The sequence below is a fragment of the Lepus europaeus genome, chromosome 5 (genome assembly GCF_033115175.1).
Source record: "Lepus europaeus isolate LE1 chromosome 5, mLepTim1.pri, whole genome shotgun sequence".
In the NCBI taxonomy this organism is placed as follows: domain Eukaryota; kingdom Metazoa; phylum Chordata; class Mammalia; order Lagomorpha; family Leporidae; genus Lepus; species Lepus europaeus.
Genome location: NC_084831.1, coordinates 118,466,059 through 118,488,284, shown reverse-complemented (window position 1 = coordinate 118,488,284; position 22,226 = coordinate 118,466,059). Strand labels below are relative to the sequence as shown.

The 22,226-nt window shown below is 41.9% G+C and overlaps 1 protein-coding gene across 1 annotated transcript; it reads left to right on the top strand.

The window, feature by feature from the left end:
- Positions 1–4,103: 4,103 nt before the first annotated feature.
- LOC133759198 (filaggrin-2-like) lies at positions 4,104–20,819 on the top strand. The gene is made up of 6 exons (XM_062190143.1): positions 4,104–4,241; positions 4,979–8,136; positions 8,179–8,708; positions 8,865–8,870; positions 8,934–12,249; positions 20,732–20,819. The coding sequence occupies exons 1-6, from the start codon at positions 4,104–4,106 to the stop codon at positions 20,817–20,819; spliced, it is 7,236 nt and encodes a 2,411-aa protein (XP_062046127.1).
- The last annotated feature ends 1,407 nt before the right edge of the window (positions 20,820–22,226 follow it).

Sequence of the window (22,226 nt, the reverse complement as noted above, 5' to 3'; positions counted from 1 at the left end):
CACTCATAACTTGCAACTTGTCAAAATACAAATTTTGCTCATCCAGTGAATCCTAGAGTTCCAGCACTAACCTAAGGTCCTTCTTCTTCAATAAGGTTCATTAGGTTTCTAAATCCAGGATAGAGCAACCTCTTCTCCATACTGTCATCACAGGTTATTGTTATGGCTGCAGGGACCATCTGAGTTTCTGAGACCTGGCCTTGATATGTGGCCCAAAGTAGAGTTCAGTATGCATCTTGAGAACCCAGATGATATAACTTAGTTAAACCTGGATCCAGCAAATCACTGAAACCCCAAGTTGCATTCTGAAAGACTGGATGCATCAGTAGGTTTTGAGAGATCCTATTGCTACCGCACACAGATCTTAAGATATCAATAAAGATGTGGCAAAATGAAGGATTTGGGGGTGAGGGTATTATCAATTGCTGTAGTTAGTGGGTCCTTGTTCTCACATGTCCTAAAATGAAGATGAATTTGTGACATTACAGAGGGAAACTAAAGCATTGTGAAGGAGGGAACACAGATACTGTAAGAACCACGACTTACCTGCACAATTCTCCGCATATACTAAAAAGCACTGAACTGTAGACTCTTAAAATTCTAGGGTATGCAAATTATATCTCAATAAAAGTATGTTCTTTTTTAAGAACATGGGTTCATGGGTTACCTACTGGGTATTGCTTTGCACAGAGCAGCATTTCTGCACTTAAAGGCCTACTATTGGCTCCCAATTCATTTTTATCAAACATGACAAAGTATCTTATGTAGAAAACATTGTGCCAGATGCTATGAAATATTTAGCAAAAATGAGCTTTCAAGAATTATATAGTTTACTAAGCATTTACTTATATGCCAGGTAGGTACTAATATATTAAAAATATTATCTCTATAACTGAGCTGTTATCATTTCCATTCTATGTTGGGAAACTGATGCTGGGAGGATTAGATAATTGTCCAAGGAACAGAGTTAATAAAATGCAGAGCTGAAATTTTAACTCAAACTTTCTGTCTACAAAGTCTATGATTTTATCAATTACACAAAACAAATAAGAAGAGAAAGAAAGACCTGAATGCAAAAAATACAAAAAAATGAATGAATAAGTTCTGAGAGTAAGCAAACTATGGAGAGAGTTTCAAAGTTCTAATCTAGATGCTGGAGTTACAGTGCAAGAATGGCTTTAAAACTTTCAGTATAGAGTTTGAGGTCTGAGAGTCTTCCTAGCACAGCAGTCATCTTAAAAAAACTAATACAATTCCAAGAGATGCATATTACTGATACATAATATTTAAGGGGAACATATCTTTCTGTGTGATTGCTTGATCTAGGAATCCTTGGCTATGGGAACAATGAATGTATATATCAGGGACATATCCATTTTGTGAACAAAATTTCGTTCTGAGTGTTTACCAAATTCTAGGCATTATCTAACTGGTTGGGTTAATAAGATATGATAACTCTCCCAAGGGAGCACGCAGATTGGACTTGATTGACACCAGATATGTGCAATATATGAGGTTAATTGTCAGACTTTAGCATTGGCCAGCAAGAGTTTCTATTTTAGGTCTTTTATTAATTAACTGTAATTTGGACAATTTTTTGTATTTGTCTATGCTTGATTTACTTATCTATTAGAATGACAATAATAGTCACCTTACAGGATTATTGTGAGAAACTGACACATAAAATCATGTCTTGAAGACCAGTAAGCACTTAATGATGGCTACTATCATCAACTGACAAGGCTGTCCCTTTATGTCTAATACCTGTAGTTTTCTGATTATTTTTGTGACCCTCAAGTATATTTCATATAAGTGACATTTCCCAAGGATCCATGCCCAAAGATGCCAGACTACCAATAAATAGTGAAGGCTTTTAAGAAAGTCCACTCTAAAGTCACTCTGAGCACTTCTGAAAACATGACCTTTACAGATGTTTTTACAGCCTAGAAAAGAGTCTTCACATGGCCAGAGAATGCTTCTTCTTTTCCTGTCTGACAACACCCCTGACAATATGCTTCATATTATTTGTGCTTGGGCAGACCTTCCACTTCTAAAAATGGTGCCTAATTTTTACATAACAGCTACATGTAATACATATACAGGGGTAAGGGAATATAATGACTAAGAGCAATGATATTGAAATAATATAGATATAGGTTCAAATCTTGATTCCTCTACCTACTAGCTATAACCTTAGACACTCTTATGTATTATAAACCTGTCTTGTCATCTACAAAATGAGATTTTAAAAAAACTCATAAAAATATTGTTAAAATTAAATGAGATGATATGTGAAAGGTTTTCAGCACGTGTAATACATAGTATATTCTCAATAGATGGCAGGTATCACCAAAAATGACATGAATTTGGTGAGTTTATTGGCTCAGGTTCATTTTCAATTAAATATGCACTTATTGTCAACCTGCCAAGTACCTCACATTCTACTCCTTCTTGTAGGTACTAGATAAAGGAAATGAATTACACAAGTCATCTAAAACAGAACATCTGTGTTTCACATGTGTATGACCCTAAGAAGGAGAGTCCTGCAACATGTCCTCATATTGGAAGGCGGGGCTGGTACCAGTAAGATGAGAATGTAAAGAAGGAGGAAGGTAAACATGTAGAGAGGTGGAGTTAGGTTTGATTGGAAATGAATCAGCCCATCCTACAGAGGGCAGTACCCGTATTATAAGCTATATAAGGGCCACTATCCCATCCATCTTCACCCTGCAAGCTGCATCAGGCTTTATCCTACGTGTTCCTTTGGCAAACCAGGTGAGACAAAATTCATCCAGCTACTTCTACAGATATTTGGTACTGTGTATGACAGAAGTCAAGGAATATAAAGCTAAAGTAGACATCATATATATTTTCCCTTTTTCTCTTTTTTTGTTTCTTTTCTTAACTTTTTGTTCTCTTATTTTTTAGTTCAGTTTATTCTGGGGTCTTTTTGGAATAAGCTTATGTTTATAGTAGAAGTTTGCCTTCCTGCTAGGCCATTTCATACTCTCTTCCTTGTCTTTTTTTTTTAAAAGATTGATTTATTTATTTGACAGGCAGAGTAAGAGTGAGAGTCAGAGTCGGGGTAGGGGGTAGAAGAGAGAGAGCATGCTGTTACATCTGCTAGTTCGCTTTCCAAATGGCCCCAATGGCCAGGGGACAGGCTGAAATCAGGAAACTGGAACTCCATCCAGGGCTCCCACATGGGTAACAGCAGTCCAAGCATTTCAGCCATCTACTGCTGCTTTCACAGGGGTGTTAGTATGGAACTGGATCAGAAGTGGAGCAGCCTCAAACAGGTGCTCCTATGGGATGCCAGTGTCACAGATAGCAGTTTAACCCACTGTGCCATAGCATGGCCCCACTTCCCAGCCTTCTTGCATGCTATCTTTTCTGGGCTGTCCAGCTCAAGTAGAGAAGCAGCTGGCCCTGTTGCAGAGCCTATTCTTTGTTCATTATTGGTTCCCAGAGCTTCAAGGTATAATTATCCACTAGTCAAACTGCTGCCTACAGTGCTGAGCTTGTCTCCCTGACTTAACGAAGTAGACCAGTGTGTGCTCAACTGCTGAGATTAATACAATTGCTGAGCTCTGAGAAGGGCTATCTCTTGCCTCTGATGTACCAAGATATTGGCTCATTTTTCCCTCCATTTTTTATTTGATGACAGTTTTAAGGTCCAATTTAGCTTCTTGTACCCACAGAGAAAGTAGATGTACATGATAGATCATCTACCATTTTTTTTGTTACTCAAGAAAAGCACTGAACTCTGGGTAGTTCTGGAAATTTTAGGAGTCCCAGGACAATACCCAAGACACTAAAGTACCCAAAGTTTAGAAACAGTATGTAGAGACTATACTTACCCAGGATAAAAAATACAGAAATCTGACACCAAGTCCCATTTGAGCCAATATATGCCATCATTTGATTTTAGCAAAGTAATTTTTTAAAAAAAAAAACTTCATTATTTACTCAACTTTGCTTGTCGATATTTTAAAAAGAGGTTTAAAAAACCATAATATTGAAATAAAAGCTATTGATAAGTAAAAGAAAAGAAATAGCAATCTTGGGTTTTTTTCTCCAGGTTCACTTAATCTTGCAAAAAGATGACAGATCTCTTGAGAAGTGTTGTCACCGTCATTGATATTTTCTACAAATACACCAAGGAAGATGGAGAGTGTGGCACACTAAGCAAGAATGAGCTAAAGGAACTTCTGGAGAAAGAATTTCGACCAATTCTGAAGGTGAGGACTGTGTGCTAGGACTAAAGGCTGATGGGGACCTGTCACAGGACTAAGATTAGATAAAGAGTGCACCATCCCAGTGATTTTTGAGAAAAATATGTAGGGGACATCTGAAATATTAAGACAGCACATATTTTTAAAAGGGTGAATGTTTCTTCCTCACTTTCTTATACATTCCCATCTTAAAGACCCTCAGGTTTTCTCATGAACACAAACTTTGTTTTCTAGGAAAAAAGAAAATAATTATGTTGTATAACAAGAATTAATAAATCATCCTATCAAATAGAGGTAAAAGAATAAATAGGGACATCATGTATAAGGGGAATTAGCAAAGTAGCCAAAATGATTAAAAACTGTAAACAAAATTCATCCATTTTCCATCTACTTAGGAAGAACTTAGGTTCTGAAAAGAGATTCTAATATTGAATATGTTAACATATCATGTTTATAACTCATATATAACTAAAATACACCAGTTATTAATTGTAGTATATTCACTCCTTCTCATATACTGAGCACTTAAACCTCTGGCTTAGATCCTTAAATTGTCTCCATCCAAGAGTCTCCATTTTTTAAACCCCTTCCAATTTGCTGGGTTCTATTAACCTAAAATAATCCTCACCTAGACTAAAACTACTTGATGTCAAGCATCCATAAATCTCTAACCCTACTTAAATAGTTTCTTTGAGTATGTGGACCAAATTGACCAGTCCTCCCTTGGTATATCATTCATACAGAACCCAGATGATCCAGACACAGTGGATGTCATCATGCACATGCTGGATCGAGATCATGACCGAAGACTGGACTTCACTGAGTTTCTTCTCATGGTATTCAAGCTGGCTATGGCTTGCAACAAGGTTCTCAGTAAACAATATTGCAAAGCTTCAGGGTCAAAGAAGCATAGACGTGGTCACCAACACCAAGAGGAAGAAAACGAAACAGAAGAGGAAGAGGAGGAGACACCAGAACAGAAATCAGGTTACAGACATCCAAGTTGGAGTGAGAGAGAGGAACATGGACATAGTTCTGGGGGTTCAAGGGGAACTGTGAAACACAGACATGGGTCCAACTCCTGGAGGCTGGGAAGGCAAGGCGATTTATCCAGTTTAAGGAACCTAAAGGGATCTGAGAAAAGGCTCCATGGGTCTAGCTCTGGTTATTCATGGAGTAGCAGTGAAGAAAGACATGGTTCCAGCTCTGGGGAAATGGGAGAAAGAAGAAACAAGTCATACATTAGCCCCTCTAGTGAATCTGGGAAGGAATATGAATCTGGATCTGGGTCAAAGAGTCAGGGGAAGAAAGGTCATGGTGATCTGTCACATGGATTGGAGACTAGTGAGCACGAATCAAACTCTTCTCAGCTGAAAAAGAGTAGAGAACAAAAACTTGGGTCTATCTCAGGAGGTTTAGGAGACTGTAGGAGGCAAAGTCATGCATGTGGTTCCAGAAATTCAGGTGGGTGTGGAAGGTCACAAAATGCTTCTACTTCTTGTCATGCAAGTAGATCTGGAGGGCAACAATCATGTTGCCAATCAGGAAGTAGTGGAGAACAAGGTCATAGATGTGTCTCAGGAGGGCAGTCATCTGGATATTGCCATCCTGAATCTAGCTCTTGTAGCCAGTCTTCTAGTCAGAGAGGATGTGGATCTAGAAAATGTGGTCAATCACAGAACTGTGGTGCACAACAGAGAAGAGGCTCAAGTCAGCCCTCTTCCTGTGGACAATATGGGTATGGAGCCAGTCATTCTTCCAGTTCTAGTCAATATGGATCTGGTTCATGTGGATATCCTTCAAACTGTCATCAAAGAGGGTCTGGATCAAGTGAATATTCCAATTGTGGTCAACATGAGTTCAGTTCAGGTCAGAACTGCAGCCATGAACAACATGGAAGAGGCCAACATGGGTCTGGTTCAGGTCAGTCTTGCTGTAGCCAGCACAGCTCAGGATCCAGTCAATCCTCTGCCTGTGGAGGGCATGGGTATGGCTCAGGTCAGGCCTCGGGCTTTGGCCAGCACGGGTCTGGATCAGGTCAGTCCTCTGGCTTTGGCCAGCACGGGTCTGGCTCAGGTCAGTCCTCTGGGTTTGGCCAGCACGGGTCTGGGTCAGCTCAGTCCTCTGGCTTTGGCCAGCACAAGTCAGGGTCAGGTCAGTCCTCTGAACTTGGAGAGCATGAGTCAGGGTCAGGTCAGTCCTCTGGCTTTGGACAGCATGGGTCTGGCTCAGGTCAGTCCTCTGGACTTAGCAAGCACAAGTCTAGATCAGGTCAGTCTTCTGGATTTGGCCACCACAGTTCTGGCTCAGGTCAGTCCTCTGGCTTTGGCCAGCACAGATCTGGCTCAGGTCAGTCCTCTGGCTTTGGACAGCACAGGTCTGGGTCAGGTCAGTCCTCTGGCTTTGGCCAGCATGGGTCAGGGTCAGGTCAGTCCTCTGGCTTTGGACAGCACGAGTCTGGCCCAGGTCAGTCTTCTGGATTTGGACAGCACGGGTCTGGGTCAGGTCAGTCCTCTGGCTTTGGCCAGCATGGGTCTGGCTCAGGTCAGTCCTCTGGGTTTGGCCAGCATGGGTCTGGATCAGGTCAGTCCTCTGGCTTTGGCCAGCACGGCTCTGGGTCAGGTCAGTCCTCTGGCTTTGGCCAGCACGGGTCAGGCTCAGGTCAGTCCTCTGGCTTTGGCCAGCACAGCTCTGGGTCAGGTCAGTCCTCTGGATTTGGCCAGCATGGGTCTGGATCAGGTCAGTCCTCTGGGTTTGGCCAGCATGGGTCTGGATCAGGTCAGTCCTCTGGGTTTGGCCAGCATGGGTCTGGCTCAGGTCAGTCCTCTGACTTTGGCCAGCATGGGTCTGGGTCAGGTCAGTCCTCTGGCTTTGGCCAGCACGGGTCTGGGTCAGCTCAGTCCTCTGGGTTTGGCCAGCATGGGTCTGGCTCAGGTCAGTCCTCTGGGTTTGGCCAGCATGGGTCTGGCTCAGGTCAGTCCTCTGGGTTTGGCCAGCACGGCTATGGGTCAGGTCAGTCCTCTGGCTTTGGCCAGCACGGGTCAGGCTCAGGTCAGTCCTCTGGCTTTGGCCAGCACAGCTCTGGGTCAGGTCAGTCCTCTGGATTTGGCCAGCATGGGTCTGGATCAGGTCAGTCCTCTGGGTTTGGCCAGCATGGGTCTGGATCAGGTCAGTCCTCTGGCTTTGGCCAGCACGGCTCTGGGTCAGGTCAGTCCTCTGGCTTTGGCCAGCACGGGTCAGGCTCAGGTCAGTCCTCTGGCTTTGGCCAGCACAGCTCTGGGTCAGGTCAGTCCTCTGGATTTGGCCAGCATGGGTCTGGGTCAGGTCAGTCCTCTGGGTTTGGCCAGCATGGGTCTGGCTCAGGTCAGTCCTCTGGGTTTGGCCAGCATGGGTCTGGCTCAGGTCAGTCCTCTGGGTTTGGCCAGCATGGGTCTGGGTCAGCTCAGTCCTCTGGGTTTGGCCAGCACGGGTCTGGCTCAGGTCAGTCCTCTGGGTTTGCCCAGCACGGGTCTGGCTCAGGTCAGTCCTCTGGGTTTGGCCAGCACGGGTCTGGCTCAGATCAGTCCTCTGGGTTTGGCCAGCACGGGTCTGGCTCAGGTCAGTCCTCTGGCTTTGGTCAACCAAAATTTGGCTCACACAAGCCTTCTTCTTCTGGTCAATATGGGTCAAGTTCACGTAATTCATCAGGAAAAGAACATGAGTCTGGTTCAGGAAAATCTTCCAATTATAGCAAATATGAATCTACAAGAAATGGAAAAGGAAGCAGTGGAACTAATTCAAGGAAAACTTGTCCAATATGCGGAAAACCATTGTCAGATTCAACCTATAGTGAAGTAAGTAGACAAGAAAGAACTGAGAGTGACAATGAAAAAGGTAGGGGTCACAGGACATCAGGAAGTGAGTCAGAAGATAATGAAACCCTTTATAGAAATAGGCAAAAAAGAACTAGTTCAAGGCAAGGACAGTACAGTGATAGTGAGGAGCATTCAGCAGTATCACACAGACACACAGGATCCAGTCAGGGTCAGGAAGGATCTCAGCATGGAGAGTCAAGATCCACAATTCAAGGGAGAAAGGGTACTACTCACACACAATCACAAGATACATCTACACATGCTCAGTCTGGGCATGGACAATCATCGCACACCGTGCCTCACACAACGGGAAGAAGAGGATCAGTCCACAGTGAGTCTAGTGAGAGTGAGGAGCATTCTGGAGTCTCACACGGACACACAGGATTCAAGAAAGGCCAAGCAGGATCTCAACATGCAGAGTCGCAATCCTCAGGTCAGGGGAGAAAGACAACTACACAACGACAGTCAAGAGATACCTCTAGATCTGAGCACTCTAGTCGTGGACAATCATCGCACACCGTGCCTCACACAACGGGAAGAAGAGGATCAGTCCACAGTGAGTCCAGTGAGAGTGAGGAGCATTCTGGAGTCTCACACAAACACACAGGATCCAAGAAAGGCCAGGCAGGATCTCAACATGCAGAGTCGGGATCCTCAGGTCAGGGGAGACAGACAACTACACAACCACAGTCAAGAGATACCTCTAGATCTGAACACTCTAGTCGTGGACAATCATCGCACACCGTGCCTCACACAACGGAAAGAAGAGGATCAGTCCACAGTGAGTCCAGTGAGAGTGAGGAGCATTCTGGAGTCTCACACAAACACACAGGATTCAAGAAAGGCCAAGCAGGATCTCAACATGCAGAGTCGCAATCCTCAGGTCAGGGGAGACAGACAACTACACAACGACAGTCAAGAGATACCTCTAGATCTGAGCACTCTAGTCGGGGACAATCATCGCACACTGTGCCCCACACAACGGGAAGAAGAGGATCAGTCCACAGTGAGTCTAGTGAGAGTGAGGAGCATTCTGGAGTCTCACACAAACACACAGGATTCAAGAAAGGCCAAGCAGGATCTCAACATGCAGAGTCGGGATCCTCAGGTCAGGGAAGACAGACAACTACACAACGACAGTCAAGAGATACCTCTAGATCTGAGCACTCTAGTCGTGGACAATCATCGCACACCGTGCCTCACACAACGGGAAGAAGAGGATCAGTCCACAGTGAGTCCAGTGAGAGTGAGGAGCATTCTGGAGTCTCACACAAACACACAGGATTCAAGAAAGGCCAAGCAGGATCTCAACATGCAGAGTCGGGATCCTCAGGTCAGGGGAGACAGACAACTACACAACAACAGTCAAAAGATACCTCGAGATCTGAGCACTCTAGTGGAGGAAAATCCTCACACACTGTGCCCCACACAACGGAAAGAAGAGGATCAGTCCACAGTGAGTCTAGTGAGAGTGAGGAGCATTCTGGAGTCTCACACAAACACACAGGATTCAAGAAAGGCCAAGCAGGATCTCAACATGCAGAGTCGCGATCCTCAGGTCAGGGGAGACAGACAACTACACAACGACAGTCAAGAGATACCTCTAGATCTGAGCGCTCTAGTGGAGGAAAATCCTCACACACTGTGCCCCACACAACGGGAAGAAGAGGATCAGTCCACAGTGAGTCTAGTGAGAGTGAGGAGCATTCTGGAGTCTCACACAAACACACAGGATTCAAGAAAGGCCAAGCAGGATCTCAACATGCAGAGTCGGGATCCTCAGGTCAGGGGAGACAGACAACTACACAACGACAGTCAAAAGATACCTCTAGATCTGAGCACTCTAGTCGTGGACAATCATCGCACACCGTGCCTCACACAACGGAAAGAAGAGGATCAGTCCACAGTGAGTCTAGTGAGAGTGAGGAGCATTCTGGAGTCTCACACAAACACACAGGATTCAAGAAAGGCCAAGCAGGATCTCAACATGCAGAGTCGGGATCCTCAGGTCAGGGGAGACAGACAACTACACAACGACAGTCAAAAGATACCTCTAGATCTGAGCACTCTAGTGGAGGAAAATCCTCACACACCGTGCCTCACACAACGGAAAGAAGAGGATCAGTCCACAGTGAGTCTAGTGAGAGTGAGGAGCATTCTGGAGTCTCACACAAACACACAGGATTCAAGAAAGGCCAAGCAGGATCTCAACATGCAGAGTCGCGATCCTCAGGTCAGGGGAGACAGACAACTACACAACGACAGTCAAAAGATACCTCTAGATCTGAGCACTCTAGTGGAGGAAAATCCTCACACACTGTGCCCCACACAACGGGAAGAAGAGGATCAGTCCACAGTGAGTCTAGTGAGAGTGAGGAGCATTCTGGAGTCTCACACAAACACACAGGATTCAAGAAAGGCCAAGCAGGATCTCAACATGCAGAGTCGGGATCCTCAGGTCAGGGGAGACAGACAACTACACAACGACAGTCAAGAGATACCTCTAGATCTGAACACTCTAGTCGTGGACAATCATCGCACACCGTGCCTCACACAACGGAAAGAAGAGGATCAGTCCACAGTGAGTCTAGTGAGAGTGAGGAGCATTCTGGAGTCTCACACAAACACACAGGATTCAAGAAAGGCCAAGCAGGATCTCAACATGCAGAGTCGCAATCCTCAGGTCAGGGGAGACAGACAACTACACAACCACAGTCAAAAGATACCTCTAGATCTGAGCACTCTAGTGGAGGAAAATCCTCACACACTGTGCCCCACACAACGGGAAGAAGAGGATCAGTCCACAGTGAGTCTAGTGAGAGTGAGGAGCATTCTGGAGTCTCACACAAACACACAGGATTCAAGAAAGGCCAAGCAGGATCTCAACATGCAGAGTCGGGATCCTCAGGTCAGGGGAGACAGACAACTACACAACGACAGTCAAGAGATACCTCTAGATCTGAGCACTCTAGTCGAGGAAAATCCTCACACACTGTGCCCCACACAACGGGAAGAAGAGGATCAGTCCACAGTGAGTCTAGTGAGAGTGAGGAGCATTCTGGAGTCTCACACAAACACACAGGATTCAAGAAAGGCCAAGCAGGATCTCAACATGCAGAGTCGCAATCCTCAGGTCAGGGGAGACAGACAACTACACAACGACAGTCAAGAGATACCTCTAGATCTGAGCACTCTAGTCGTGGACAATCATCGCACACCGTGCCTCACACAAAGGGAAGAAGAGGATCAGTCCACAGTGAGTCCAGTGAGAGTGAGGAGCATTCTGGAGTCTCACACAAACACACAGGATTCAAGAAAGGCCAAGCAGGATCTCAACATGCAGAGTCGCAATCCTCAGGTCAGGGGAGACAGACAACTACACAACGACAGTCAAGAGATACCTCTAGATCTGAGCACTCTAGTCGTGGACAATCATCGCACACCGTGCCTCACACAACGGGAAGAAGAGGATCAGTCCACAGTGAGTCTAGTGAGAGTGAGGAGCATTCTGGAGTCTCACACAAACACACAGGATCCAAGAAAGGCCAAGCAGGATCTCAACATGCAGAGTCGGGATCCTCAGGTCAGGGAAGACAAAGAGCTACAGAAGTACAGTCAAGAGATACCTCTAGATCTGAGCCTTCCAGTCATGGACAATCCTCACATACTGGTTCCCATACATCTGGTAGAAAAGGATCAGTCCACATTGAGTCAACTGGCAGTGAGGAGCATTCTGCAGTCTCAAGTAGACACACAGGATCCAGTCATGGTCAGTCTGGATCTCATCATGAAGAGTTATTGTCCAGCCATAAACAGCCACAAAGCTCTCTGAGGCAGTCACCACATGGATCAAGGAAACAGTCTAGTAGTGCCCGTGGCCATTCTGGAACAAGACATTTTCACTCACAGAGTAGCGAACGACAAAGACATGGATCAAGTCAAGTGTGGAGACATGGCAGCTATGGACAAGCAGAATATGATTATGGGCAGTCTGGGTACGGACCTTCTGGTGGCAGCAGAACTAGCAACCACAATTCTAGCCCTGTGAGAACAACAGATTTAGTCTCAAACACGCAAGTGTATAGACATGGACAATCATTTTCTACTTCTGACCATAAAGTATCCAAAGCAACTGAAATAACCGGAAGTCAGGGTTCAAGGTATGGAAAGTCAGAAGCAATTCTTGGGCAATCACCTGATTCCCATAGTGAGTCCGGATCTAGCATAACTACAGAGCAACAATTTTGTCATCAGCATTCAGTAGTAACTCCTGAACTGTCAAGTGACACCCACTTTCAAACTGGTTATAACACCGCAAGAAGGCAGGGAAGTACTAATAGACAGCCAAGTAACCACTCTGGATCTGTCCATAGACAATCCATTTCATTTCATCAACACTCAGAACCTAGCTCAACTGAAAGGCAGAGATCCCACAGAGATGGTAAAGAGTATTCAGAAGATCAAGGGAAACAGAACCAGGAACAACCAGGATCTGAGTATGGAAAGTCAGAGCTAAATACATTGCTTGTACATGAACCCAGTTACCAGCTGTCTTGTAGAAGTTTAGCAAAACATGGATCAAGTCATGGGCAATCACAAGACACCCAGGGTCAATATGGATCAAGCACCAATGAAAGGCAAAGATATGGCCATAAGCAATCAAGTGACAGCTATGAGCAGTCAAGTGACAGTGGAAGCAGGAGTCAAAGACCTATTTCCCAGCACTCTCTAGATAGCCAAGACCACACAGGAACTGGAGAATATAGGTATAGATTTTTATCAAGCGTTACAACCACATTGGGTGGGCGGAGGCAAAGGAAAGAGTCAGGTTCAAGTCTTTCAGGGGGCACTGGAAAATATAGTCAGGATTTGGATGATAAACAGACAAGAAGCTATGAGGCTAGAAGTTACCATGGAAGGGAAAGAGTAGACTCAGGTTCCTTTTACTTAGATAGCAACACTCCACTCTATGAATATGTCCAAGAACAAAGGTGCTATTAATTGGAATAGAAAGCCAACAGGAAACAAACTAACCCAAGTTAAGAATTAACCTAAAGAGAAATTAAGGAATGCCATATGAAAACAAGATATTTAACAGGAGTCCTTCCTTTGGTAGTAGGGGGATATGGCTGTTCTTTTAACTATATTAATGTACTCTATTAATTTTGTTTGATGCAAAGTCTTTTTTGTAAGGCTCCACAATCAAGGAGTTTCCTGGATAGAAAATATTGATTAAAATAGTTAATTAGTACTTAGAACTATATTCAGAACTATATGATGAAATGATATGGGTACTGTGAAATAAAATGAATGCTTTCTAAAATTTCTGAGACTCAAAATTTGAATTTTCTATGTTTGATTTTAATCAATTATTAACAAACCTATCCAGTGAGCTAAGAGATATGGTTTAGGAGCCAAATTATCTCCAGTAACTTTATAACATATCCAGTGTCCTGAACAAAGAATGTGGTAGTTTTCTAGGTAAAGATTCAAAATATTTGCATCTTCTTTGGTTACCTCTGGAACTCTGCTATACTACTTTTGGACTTACTGTGATGACTTCCTGTATATAATATCCATAAAACTGTAATGCATTAAAACTGAAAATAAACTTTTCATCACAGTATAGTTTCTCTTTTCTTTTCATCGCCATAAGCACAAACATAGCTGCCTACTACAGTCAGATGAATATTTTTCTTCTATCTCAAGACATCTAGATGGTAGTGAAGCATTTTGATACCAATAATAAGGTAACTCAAAGAAGCCAAAACTCAACCATATCTGATCTTCTCCTCAGTCTAAGTACTGTCCACAGGAGCAAAGACTGAGAGAAAAAAGGCTTTACAACAATGAGGTAAGGTCAGAAGCTTTGGTTAATCAGTATTATCAGAGTAAACATTATCAAACATAACCCCCAGTGAACACAACTCAGGCTCTGGAAATAACACTTCATGTATCCCAGAATTTTTTTTTCCTGTCAAGGATATTAATGTGGAGAATACACCCTAATACACTAATACTGATACACTGTTGGTAGGAATGCAAACTAGTACAACCGTTATGGAAGGCAGTATGGAGATTCATTAGAAAACTAAAAATAGTTTTATCATATGACCTAGCTCTCCTACTCTTGGGAATATATCCAAAGGAAATCAAATCAGAATATGAGTTACCTGACTCCCAAGATTAATTCACAATAATTAAAATATGGGATTAACCTAGATGTTCATCAACTGATGACTGGATAAAGAAAATGTGGAATATTACTCAGCCATAAAAAAGAATGAAATTCTCGGGGCCGGCTCCATGAGCAGTAGGTTAATCCTCTGCCTGCGGTGCCAGCATCCCATATGGACGCCAGTTCTAGTCCTGGCTGCCCCTTTTCCAATCCAGCTCTCTGGTATGACCTGGGAAAGCAGGAGAAAATGGCCCAAGTCCTTGGACCCCTGCACCCACGTGGGAGACCCGGAAGAAGCACCTGGCTCCTGGTTTTGGATCAGCGCAGCTCCAGCCGATGCAGCTATCTGGGGAGTGAACCCATGGAAGAAGACCTTTCTCTCTGTCTCTGCCTCTCACGGTCTGTAATTCTACCTCTCAAATAAATAAATAAAATCTTTAAAAAAAACAATTAAAAAAAGAATGAAATTCTGACATTTGCAACAAAATGAATGCAACTTGAAACTGTTATGCTAGCAACTCATGACTAGAGCCTAGGGAGATTACTGACGCCATGAACAGGAGTGTCAAATTGTTAAGTCAGCAACAGGAGTCACTGTGTACTTACACCCCATGTGGGATCTGTCCTTAATGTGTTGTCTAATGTGAAGTGATGCTACAACTAGTAGTGAAACAGTATTTTTATACTTTGTGTTTCTGTGTGGGTACAAACTGATGAGGTCTTTACTAATTATATACTGAATTGATCTTCTGTATATAAAGATAATTGGAAATGAAAAAAAAACAACCTGGTGTTAAATTGGAAATGGCATAGAAAATTAATTAATTTTAAAAAAATATTATGTAGGATCTCTGTCTTTAATGTGCTATACACTGTTATTTAATGCTATAACTAGTACTCCAACGGTAGTTTTTTCACTTTGTGTGGCTATATGGGGCAAACTGTTGAAATCTTTACCTAATATGTACTAAACTGATCTTCTGTATATAAAGAGAATTGAAAATGAATCTTTATGTGAATGGAAGGGGAGAGGGAGCGGGAAAGGGGAGGGTTGCGGGCGGGAGGGAAGTTATGGGAGGGGGGAAGCCAATGTAACCCATAAGCTGTACTTTGGAAATTTATATTCATTAAATAAAAGTTTAATAATTAAAAAAAAGAAACTGTTATGCTAGATGAAATAAGCCAGACCCAAAAAGATAAATATCACGTTTTATTTGCAGTAGTTAATAGAGAGTATAAAAGTCACGTAGATGTCATATCATTTGGTATACAATTAAAAATAAAGCTTCATTGACTCATGCCATTTACACACGGCAATAAACACATATTTCACAAATTAAAAAAAGAAACGGGGAGGGAACAGTGGGAGATTGTGGGTACTTGTAATGCTTTGATTTTTTTTTTGGGGGGGGGGGGACAGGCAGAGTGGACAGTGAGAGAGAGAGAGACAGAGAGAAAGGTCTTCCTTTTTGCTGTTGGTTCACCCTCCAATGGCCGCTTTTCCAATTCTTCCACAGGGTATGTACTCATTCCATATAATTCCACATTGTTTAATCTTTAACTATACACTTAGGACTGTCTAAAATTTCATCAGTCCCTTGAATCAATGTTAATTGGCTTATATTGTATGTTTGTGTGAGTATGTGTACATATAAATATAAAGGAAATATACTTATAAATTATTCTGATAATGCTTTGACCACATCAATTTTAAACTTATGTAACATAACATTAAATATAATTCAGATTGCTAAGACCTTCAATAATTAGCTATAATTTGTCACTAGTAAAAGTGAAAGCAATTGTTCCTTATGAAACACACTAAAAATATTCTAAAATCACTCGTAGAGAGTTATACATTTACCTTCTAAGGTAAAAGAAAAGATAGAAGTGAGACAGCAGGTATGGTCTATCAGGAAAAAGGTTAGAAACTGAGGTGCCCTCATGTAGAATCCCTGTGTATAGTTGAATTTCATTTTTTATTACTTCATTTTTTAAAAATTTTGTTTATTTATTTGAAAGTCAGTTAGAGAGAGAGAGAGATCTTCCACTCACTAGTTCACTTCCCAAATGGCCCAGGAGCTTTATCTGGGTCTCCCACATGGATGCAGGGCACAAACATTTGGGCCATCTTCCACTGCTTTTTCCCGTGCCATTATTAGGGAGCTGGATCAGAAGTGGAGTAACCAGGACACGAACCGGTGCCCATACAGGATGCTGGCATCAAAGGTGGCGGCTTTACCCACAACGTAGCAACACGGGCCCCTAGTTGAATTCCTATTCTGCTGCAGAGTCATAGGTCTATATAGTTAGAAATGTTTCCCCTACACTACCACCCTTGTGCCTGCATACTATAGATAAAACATCTCTGTGCCAAGACTACCCAAGAATGTCAAAGCATTCCTCACAGTATGGCTGAAACAGTCAGGAAACAGCAGCTGGCACTGAGGAGCACATGCTCTAAGTGGACAACTGGAAAAAAACAAAAGATAAAGTTCTCTTCCAAACTTTTTAGATGAAGGTGATCTTTGGATGAGGAGTGGATAAAGATCAGTTTCTTCCTGACACACGGCATGCCCTGGTTGCTTTGTTGAGTACAAGACACAGTCTCCTGGTTGTCAAGGGCAAATAAATAAAATACATCTTTTTTAAAAAATACATTAGAGCCTAGAATTGTTTCCAATTGGTGCAATTTCAGAGGCTGAATGAGAATTATGTTGCTTCTCAAAGTATAACACATTAAGGTTAAGTCTATTTAGGAAACAGGGTAAAATAATAGCTTTTGTTTTCCAACAACAATACTAGTTCCTATTGCTTTTGTCTTCCAAATCCTTGCCTCACTCTTCCTAATACCTTTCTGACAAGTTTTGTCAGACTTAGCTGGCAACACCTAAAAGGATAGTTTACCTCTACCTACATGTGACATAATACTCTTATTTCTACATCTCTCCATCAAGAAGAAATCCAAGAATGCAAGCTAGGTTAATCAGCAATCCACCTCTGATTAGCCCATGACAAATCCAAATAATCTAGATAAAGAGGGTGTTGTCAGTGCAATATTAGGGTCACTCATTCACTCATCTGCTCATTCATTGGAAGGAAGTCAATAACAACTTGACAGATACTCTACATGGTACTGAAGTTGCTATGAGAAAGATACTACCCCTGTCGTTTCAGAGTTAATATGTTCATTGAGGAAATCAGCATCTGAGGAACATATGAATACTGCAGCAAGCGCTATAATGGACATAATCAAGGAGTGGTGTCTGCAGTGACGTTATCTAACCCAGATTGAAAGCAATGAAGTAAGAAACAAAGAAATCTTGAGGATTTGCAGTGGATCTCCAGAAGTGGCCAGGAGTCACCCAGATTTACCCGAGGAGACCAAACTAGGCATTTTTAAAAGTATATGTAAAATCTTAAAGTAAAAACGTCCGTGGTGAGTTCAGGGAACCTGAAAAGAATCCAGCATAGCTAAGACATGGGTGCATATGGAAGTACAGAAAGAAATGTTGTGGGAACAATAAGCAGGGATTGGATTATAATAAATTTTATAAGTTTTACTAAGAATTTTAGTCATTTTATAGAATGAAGAACCCCCAAAGGGTTTTTTTAAGTCACATTATTGTATTTTCATCTTGGAAAACAAATTTTGTGACAGAGGAACAAGAATGAATGTATGGAAATCAATTAGGAGATTACTACAATAACCTGGGTTAAAAGTTATAGATGTCAGAGGCCAGCATTGTGGCATAGTGGGTAAGGGTGCTACCTGCACTGGCATCCATATAAGCACTGGTTCAAGTCCTGGCTGCTCCACTTCCAATCCAGTTCCCTGCAAGTGGCCTGGGAAAAACAGAAGATGGACTAAGTGTTTGGGCCTCTGACACCCATGAGGGAGACCTGGATGAAGCTCCTGGTTCCTGGCTTCAGCCTGGCCCAGCCCCAGCTATTGTAGCCATTTGTGAAATAAGCCCATGGATAGAAGATCTCTCTCTCTCTCTCTGACTTTCAAAATAAAATAAATAAATCTTAAAAAATAAATTTCAGAATTGGGGAACACCATACTGAATGAGATTTAGTATTCTATGAGCAAAACATCATGGGGAAAATGCAGAAGCAAAATCAATTGGTATGTGGTTACATAATTGTCTTTTGGAGGCTACCTTATTGGAGAGTCCCTAACCACAAAACCAAACATTAGCTCCCTTGATAGGTTGCTATTATGCTTTTTTTAAAAAAATGTATTTATTTATTTGAAAGAGTTACACAGAGAGAGAGAGAGAGAGGTCTTCCATCTGCTGGTTCACTCCCCAGTTGGCTGCAACGGCCAGAACTGCGCTAATCCAAAGCCAGGAGCCAGGAGCTTCTTCTGGGTCTCCCATGTGGGTGCAGAGGCCCAAGGACTTGGGCCATCTTCTATTGCTTTCCCAGACCATAGCAGAGAGCTGGATTAGAAGCGGCATCTGGGATGCCAGCACTGCAGACTGCAACTTTACCCGCTACGCTATAGCGCCGGCCCCTGCTATTATGTTTTATTTCCTCCTAACATAAACATTTGCCAGAAGTAAGCTTATGTTTGCAGTTATGACCCAAAATAGGTTTTATGTGTTTGCAATTTAAACTAGATTAGGGATATCTTTCAGGTCTAGCTGGTTTTGTTTGCTGAAGAATTTTTCAAGTTTGATCTCTATTTGAATTTTGTTCTAACATCATTAAGGATAAAAATATGTCATTAAAATGGAATGGTGGGCAGGAAGTGGTATATAGCCTCTCTTGAGATATTATGAAATTATAAATCATTGAGAATAGGAAAGAAAACTTAGTGATAACTTTTATTTTATGTTTTCACAATGATCTGAAGAAAGTGTTCTCAGAAGACAAAGCAAGAAGAGCACCAGCATGATATCCTGAGTACTAAAAAAGGTTTTCTCCTCCGAAGTATTTAAATGTAAGTAATTCCTTAACAACAACTCTTTACTCATTCCCAGAATGTGCCATTTGCTGAAAAACAAAGCATTTTTGAATGGCAAAAGCAATATAAATTACCAGTGATGACACTTTCAAATTTAACCAGAATGTCTTTTGGGACTACCAAAATGTTCCCAGAAACAGAATCCATGGGAAAAAAAAAGAAGAAGAAGAAGAAAAAAACTCACAAAGAATAGGCAACTCAGACATGCATCTAAATAAAGAATTTAGAGAAGTCAAGACATGACTTATGATAAAATGAATTCTTTTAAAAAAACTAACAAATTAAAAATAATAACCACCATAATGGGAAGAGGACATGGGAAACAAAGTATAAGCCTACTGAACCCTTCATTTCTTATGGTAGGGATTCAATTAACATGGCCTAGAATTAGAACATTCAAATCTTTAAAATTCATTTATTATAATCTCAATATTGTACATACTGTTTTTCCTCTAATTATCAGAGAATTTTATAGATGTCAGTATAGCAAAAAAACTTTATTTATATTTTAGAATCTCTTAAAGCAAGTTTAAATACTAACGATACGATGTAAAACTGCTAATTCTTTTTTTTTTAAGATTTTTATTTATTTTATTTGAGAGTCAGAGTTATAGGCAGTGAGAGGGAAAGACAGAGAGAAAGGTCTTCCTTCCATTGGTTCACTCCTCAAATGGCAGCAACGGCCAGAGCTGCACCAATCTGAAGCCAGGAGCTAGGCGCTTCTTCCTGGTCTCCCATGTGGTTGCAGGGTCCCAAGGACTTGGACCATCTTTTACTGCTTTCCCAGGCCACAGCAGAGAGCTGGACTGGAAGTGGAGCAGCCAGCACCCTTATGGGATGCCAGCACCGCAGGCAGAGGATTAACCTACTGCACCACGGCGCCGGCCCCAAAACTTAAATTCTTTATTTAAACTTACATAAATAATTTGATTCCACTATGTTAAATGAATTTTGTTGAAGTTTTGAATGGCTGTATACATAAAAAGAAGTTTGGCATAATGTTTTCAAAAAGGAAGCATCGTTTATTTCTGTATTACAGAACTGTGGGTGATTTGTTTCTGTCTTCTTTTATAATTCCCTGTATTGCTTAAATACTTTGTAATTAAGAAGTTATGTATTGTTAAAAAAAAAAAAAAAGTCTTGGGAGGGCATCTGGCCTAGCAGGTAAGATGCTGTAGGCAGTCTTTGGACAAATCAAGGCCTGTCTTGCCTTGTGGAGTTCTTGGGATAAGAAAGTCACATACTCCCATCCTGAAGGAGGATGATAATCAAGATCCCTCGGTTAGAATTGTCTATGTTACCGAAGGCCCGATAAGTTGCTTATGTATGTTGTTATCTTTTGTGCTTCTTTGTGTTTCTTTGTTCTGCAGCTGGTTATGTATAAATACTGCTGGGACTTTAGAATAAACGAACCTTGATCAGCCTTGTTGTCTTGGCTCCATTCTCTGCGATCGCTTGTCTCTCTTTTAGGTCCCTCTCCCTCCCCTAGGTTCCGTTCAACTGGTGCGGCTGGCCCGCACAAGATGCAAGCTGAGCCATCCATGTCCCATATTGGAATGGCTGCATTCAATTCCTGACACCACCTCTGGCTCCAGCTCCTAGCTCCAACTTCCTGCTAATGCAGACCCTGGGAGGCAGTGGTGATGGCTCAAGTGATTAGGTTCCTATCACTCACGTGGGAGATGCATTCCCAGCTCCCAGCTTTGGCCTGGACCAGCCCTGCTATTATAGTTATTTGGGGAGTGAACCATTATATGAGAGCCCTCTCTCTCTCTCTGCCTCACCAATAAAGAATTTTAAATAATAAGTCATTAAAATAAAATAAAAACTACTCATGTTTAAACTCATATAAATACGAGGTATATACAGAGAGCCTTTGGAGCAGAAGAACATGATCCAGATAGAAAAAGAAACCATTTCTGTTCATGTCAAATTGTTAAGTCAGCAACAGAAGTCACTGTGTACTTACATCCCATGTGGGATCTGTCCTTAATGTGTTGTCTAATGTGCAGTGATGCTATAACTAGTACTGAAACAGTATTTTTATACTTTGTGTTTCTGCGTGGGTACAAACTGATGAGGTCTTTACTAATTATATACTGAATCGATCTTCTGTATATAAAGATAATTGGAAATGAGAAAAAAAAAACCTGGTGTTAAATTGGAAATGGCATAGAAAATTAATTAATTTTTTTAAAAAAATATTATGTAGGATCTCTGTCTTTAATGTGCTGTATACTCTTATTTAATGCTATAACTAGTACTCCAACAGTATTTTTTTTCACTTTGTGTTGCTATATGGGGCAAACTGTTGAAATCGTTACCTAATATATACTAAACTGATCTTCTGTATATAAAGAGAATTGAAAATGAATCATGATGTGATTGGAAGGGGAGAGGGAGCGGGAAAGGGGAGGGTTGCGGGGGGGAGGGAAGTTTTGGGAGGGGGAAGCCATTGTAACCCATAAGCTGTACTTTGGAAATTATATTCATTCAATAAAAGTTTAATTTAAAAAAAAAAAAGAAAAGAAAAAGAAACCGTTTCTGTCCCATAAACCTGGACGAGCACAGCCACTCAACAGAACAAAGAGGGATCAGATCAAGAAGGATCACAGGGTCAAGCTCATCCAACAGAAGAGACTCAGGTCAAGCTTAGGTTATTTGGCTGGAAGGAAGCAAAGTACTAACACAATCAGAGAATACAGGAAAAGAAGATCTAACTTGGGTAGAGATCCAAGTATTTATAAAAAATCCTCAATTGGGTCTATGTCTCCAAGCTTTGGCCAGCATTTCTAGCTTATTGGGTCAGTTTCCTAATGTATATTGGGTTCTTGTCAGCGTTTTAGTTGAATATGATGCAAGAAAATACATTTAGTGAGTCAAAGAGAAAATTAAAACTAAAGTTCTCATCTCATTGAACCTCTTAGTTTTCTCATAACTCAAGCGATTGCTCTAGCCCTACTTATTAAATATTTTAAAGTTAA